At 32.5% G+C, this 5,833-nt stretch overlaps 1 protein-coding gene across 1 annotated transcript; it reads left to right on the top strand.

Annotated features, from left to right (window-relative positions):
• On the top strand, positions 3,981-5,429 carry LOC107618894 (LIM domain-containing protein WLIM1). Its single transcript, XM_016321072.2, has 4 exons — positions 3,981-4,348; positions 4,456-4,555; positions 4,648-4,775; positions 5,031-5,429. Exons 1-4 carry the CDS (start codon positions 4,211-4,213, stop codon positions 5,265-5,267), a joined length of 603 nt encoding a protein of 200 aa, XP_016176558.1. The 5' UTR covers positions 3,981-4,210; the 3' UTR covers positions 5,268-5,429.

The following is a 5,833-nucleotide window of genomic DNA, read 5'->3' as shown; positions in this document are numbered from 1 at the left end:
TTTGATTTGTAATTGTTTTGAAGAGCTTATTTACTTTTGATCAAGTGGGCAAGAATCATATAGTTGCATTCATGTATATAGCATTGCATTACATTGCAGGAGTTTCTACATGTTCATACTTATTTATTTTATCTCCTTCAATTAAGCATGAGGACATGCTAATATTTAAGTGTGGGGAGGTTGATAAACCACTATTTTATGGTTTATATTTTGTTTAATTGTGTGGTTTTATCATGATCCTTACCCACTTATACATTAAAATAGCATGCATTTATATTTCCTTCCTGAAATTATTGCATGATTGAAAACTGCCTCCTAGAGACTTTTAATTATGCATTTTAATTCTCCTTTATTCCATTCGATGCCGTGATCTGTGTGTTAAGCATTTCAGGCTTTATAGGGCATGAATGAGTTGGAGATTGGAAAGGAAGCTAGCGAAAATGGAAGGAACACAAGAAATTGAGGAGATAACCAGCGAGAAGTGACGCGGCCGCATGGCTCACGCGACCGCGCGGAAGTGGAGAAATCGCAGTGATACGGCCGCATGGCTCACGCGACCGCGCGGAATGAAAAAGCACAAGCGACGCGGAGGCGTGGATGACGCGAACGCGTGGCATGGAAAAACGCGAATAACATGCGGACGCGATCGCGTGACGTGCGCAATCTGCATAATTTGCAGAATCACTGGGGGCGATTTTGGACCCTATTTTGACCCAATTTTCGGCCCAGAACAGCAGACTAGAGTCAGAGAACATGCAGAAACCAAAAGCAACATTCATTCTACACAGTTTTAGTTTTAGATCTGGTTTACTCCTCCTCTAGGTTTTCTCTCCATACATTCATAGTTCTTAGGACTTAATTTTCTCTTACTTTTTGGCATTGGAACACTGAGAAAAGTTATTACCTCATCAAGACTTTGTCATTCTAGTTCGTTTTCTTTACTTGGCTTTACTCTTCCATGTTCTTTGCTTTGTTTAATTTTACCATTAGAATATTTTTAGGATTATTTAATATAATGATCACTTTTATTTTTAATTGACTATTTTGATTTTTATTTACAATGTCTTTCTTTAATTCCTCTTTATATGCTATGAATTTTACATTCACCATGAGCGAGTAGTTCCCTAACTTGATGGGGGATTGATTGAAAGGAACCCTTGAGTTGGAAGGCTTGAAAGAAAAATTGTAATTGGGTTTATGGTTGGATTGTCTTCTAGTCACTAACACCAATCTCTTTTAATTAAGTGGATTGCAACTTGTGAACAGACGTAGCATTCCAACTTGTTTGACTTTCCCTTACCTAGTAAAGGATAACTAAACAGGACAACTCTTAACTGTCAATTAATCTTGAGAGTATTCCAACAATAATAGGAATTTCAACTAATCAATTCCCAATCAAGGCCTTTATTTACATTATTCAAATTCTCCAATTTAATTTCCTGCTTACTCAATTCAAACTTTTTTGAAAACCTCTGATTAATAAAATAGCACGCTTTTCTGCAACTCGTTAACTCTATGATTGATCAATATAAACATCAACAACTCTGAATTGGATCGGTCTCTCCTCAACAAATAATTGCTTGGGCAAAAAAAATCTTACCTAATGGAGAGATAGTTGGGGAGGTAACAAAGCCCTATACTTTTCATTACAAAACTAATAAGCCTGAAAAAGAAAAGGTTATTCTATGTATCCATCCTTACATCTCCTACTACTGGTGGGGTGACCGCCAGTTTCGGCATGTTGGGCGATATCATTATTGCCGAACCCGATGCTTACATTGCATTTGCGGGTAAAAGAGTAATTGAACAAACGTTAAATACGACAATACCCGAAGGTTCACAAGTAGCTGAATATTTATTCCAAAAGGGCTTATTTGATTCAATCGTACCGCGTAATCCTTTAAAAGGGGTTTTAAGTGAGTTATTTCAGCTCCATGCTTTCTTCCCTTTGTGAAAAATTTAGCAGAGCTTAAAAGATTTTTTTTCTTTTTCCAAATAAAAAAATGAAAAAGTGTATTATCATACCTATGTTCCTTGCGGAGACGACCTGGGACTCATACTCCCAGTAATTTAATTTCAATTTTCTGTGACACCTTTTTAAATTGATAGGCAGATTTCTGGCGAGTTAAGAACTATACTTGCAACGTATATAAATTAACAATTTTTGATTCGCCAATTTCTGTCCGCATCAATGGTCTCTATCCTTTCTCTTTTATTTTTTACACTTAAAACATTTTAATGACAAAAGCTACTTTGATCTTTGAAAATTTTATGAGAAATAGGTACTATTTTATATAAAGACTACTACTTTCCAAAAAGATGTTTTTATATAATAATAATAGTTAAAAATTATTAAATAATTTATCATAATATATGTTAATATTTTAATTATTATCTTTACGTAAAAATATTTTTATTCGACTAATTACCATTTTACGTATCTACTTGTAGAAAAGCTTCGTACTTAGAAGTTTACCGCAACAACACTACATCATCGTTTAATTCTTCTCTTGATTCTTCCCCTATAACTGCATCATCTATAAAGAACAAATACCACCGTGGCAGCGACTCTTCTTAATTAAGCACATTGCCACATTTTTTAAAGTAATGGTGATATAACCTATAGAATAGTCTAATTTTGACGTGGCTATGCAATAATAGTCTTGGTGCTGTAATAATAATACATACGTGTGTGTTTCTTATATAACAAAAGCATTTGTTTATACTAGAATAATAAAATTCCTTAACTACTTTAGTTCAACTAATGTGGCTTTGTGGCTCGATCATGCAGTTCACATATATATATATATATATGCTAGCAATTATTGATTCTCTCCATTAATAGAGAGAATATTATATTCATATGGTCTACTTTGTATTTTATTATTACAATAAATGTTTATGGAACCTTAGCTTTAATTTTGAGATGTTTATTTCAATTATAATTTTGCCAACTTTTAAGATGTTCCTTAAGTACTGCCGCTGATTAATTATATTATTTGGGTGCTAGAGATTCATTGCAGTAGTCATTTTTTATTTTTTTTGGTCGGTGAATTGAACAACCCTCAATTCTAAATACACAATACACACCCACACACTCTTCATATACTTATCAATTTTTTTTCTTCGATTGCAACTAGTAGGACTCGAACCCGAAATCTTTAAAATGGAGAGAGGACGAAATACCGTGTGAGCTGTGGCTCATTGGCATTGCAGTAGTCATTTCAATTAATCGATATAACACGATGGGCCATAGAGTTACATATATTGTCACTTTGAATCCTCGAATTAATAAGCATGGCATGCACCGAACTTTTTGACCCATTTTTTTTTTCTCCCTTTAAAAAAATCAAAGGTAGTAGAGATCTTTCGGCCAAGCATGGCTGCATGGGGCTGCTTCTACTCATTTTGTGTTTGGTCTCACACGCTCCTCCTAATTAATTAGTTTCCTCTAAAAGTGCAAATTTTAATTAACTCACTCTCGGGTCTAAAGCACTGGTTGGTTCAAGAACGTCTCTCTTAAAAGTATTTCGGCACATAAAAAATATAATATGGATTATATTGGATTTTGTGTAAATTTCACATAGATTTATTCGAATTTTTCTCAAATTTTTTTTCAAACACTAAATAAAGGACTTAACGTACGATTAGAGTAGGTTATCAAATTCCTAATCTTTATGCTTCTTAAATCATTACTGACTTAAATATCAAAATCTTTTATAATTACTCTTTGCAGTTGGTTTATTGAATGACCATCGAATAGAAACTCACCATTACTCTCTCTCATATTAACCCAACTTGGAATCGAGGTTAATTCCTTCTTGAAAAGATAGAAAAACAAGAAAGAAGAAAACAAAAGTGAAAGAAAGCTAGTTATTTTAATACAAATCCATAAATAAATATGACTGCAAGGCTAGTAGCACTGAATGACATAAAGTAACAGCAATGAGTAACACATTTGAACTTTCTCAACGTTGATGGTACTATGGTCATTTCAGCAGAGTAGCTCCAAATCAAATAATCTATCTGGCCACTATTATTATTATTATTAACATTATTGGCTGTCTTTAATTAAAATTGTAAATGATGTAGTAGACCCAATAGGCATGACACATGATGACAAATATGTAATATAACAAGTTGTTATGTTTGTGGGAAGGAAATTAAAGAGTTTCTTTTCTTTCTTGTGATTGTTGAAGTGATCAGAGAGATGGCAACATTTGGAGGCACAACACAGAAGTGCAGAGCATGTGAAAAGAAGGTGTATTGGGTGGAACAGCTCACTGCTGACAACAAGGTCTACCATAAATCTTGCTTCAGATGTCACCATTGCAAGGGTACCCTCAAGGTTAGTGCCTCCTTCAGAATCAAACATATTCTTGCATTGTTTGCAAAAGGTTAATAGATATATATATAGTAGTCCTCATTAATTTCTGTAATTCATCCTTGTTGCAGCTGAGTAATTATTGTTCATTTGAGGGAGTTCTATACTGCAAGCCTCATTTTGATCAACTTTTTAAGATGACTGGCAGCTTGGACAAAAGTTTTGAAGGTAACTAATTAAATCAATTTAATTTCACTAATTACTAACTACGATATCTTAATATACAAAAATAAATAAATAGATAAAATTACTCCTACTAATGCTTAGGATTCTTATTTGTTTGTCTCTAAAAATTCTGCAGGTACAAAGCAATAGCAAGGTTTCAAGATTGTTTGCAGGGACTCAAGAAAAGTGTGTTGGTTGCAAGAAAACAGTATACCCTATTGAAAAGGTATAAAAGACACTAAGAGAAAATCTAGGGGCCAGCAACTTTTGTGTTTTGTGCCCAGCACTTAATTATCAAGAGAAAAGTGAGTGATCTCCCACCATTAGATGTAATCTCACACCATTAAAAACACTATTGATGGTCAATTGATGGTTACAAAATACAAAAGTTGCTAGCCTCCTAGCACTCCTCATTAAATTATATTCTTATTGCCATACTTGTATTCTATTCACATTTATGATGTTAATTTTGTTGTTTCAGGTGGGTGTTGATGGGAAATGTTACCATAAGGGATGCTTCAGGTGCAGCCATGGAGGGTGTGTAATAAGCCCATCAAATTATGTGGCCCATGAACATCGCCTTTATTGCAAGCACCACCATACTCAGCTCTTCAAGCAAAAGGGTAACTTCAGCCAATTTGACATTCATCAAAATGGCCATAGCAATGGCCACGGGATTTCTGAGAATGATAACACAAATTCTTCTTATGAGCAGTAATCATGAAACTTTGATACATGTACAAGCATTATTTTTGTCATCTAATGGAACTTTCATAGTTACAATAATGCCCATTTTTTTTCTGTTTTAGTTTGTTTTATTAAATATGTAATGGTATTTGTGAGTCAAAGATTGTATCGAGAACTTTGATGTTGTGAATTTTTTTCTTTTTTGAAAATTGTTTATGCAAAAATATTTTATATATTAAAATCAATCGCTAAATAAACTAATATGTATTTGTATATATTTATACATATTAATTTATATATTTTTAATTAAATAATTAATTACCAAAATAATAAATTTATCAAAATAAAATAATTAAACTTAGAATAGTTGAATAATTAAATTTTTTAAAATAATAAAATAAAAAAGTATAAAATATCAAATACATATTTTTATATAAAGTAATTGTTTTTTTTTTTTATTTTCACGTGGCATGATTATTGATTATAAGATAATAGATAAGTATTATTAATTACTAATATTGATATAATTAATAACTAATTAGGTCCATTTGCGTTTTGCTTTGAAGCTTTTATGCCTTTTCCAAAGAAAATTTCTAA

This window comes from Arachis ipaensis, chromosome B01, assembly GCF_000816755.2.
Source record: "Arachis ipaensis cultivar K30076 chromosome B01, Araip1.1, whole genome shotgun sequence".
Lineage (NCBI taxonomy): Eukaryota > Viridiplantae > Streptophyta > Magnoliopsida > Fabales > Fabaceae > Arachis > Arachis ipaensis.
This window is presented reverse-complemented; position numbering and strand designations above follow the sequence as displayed.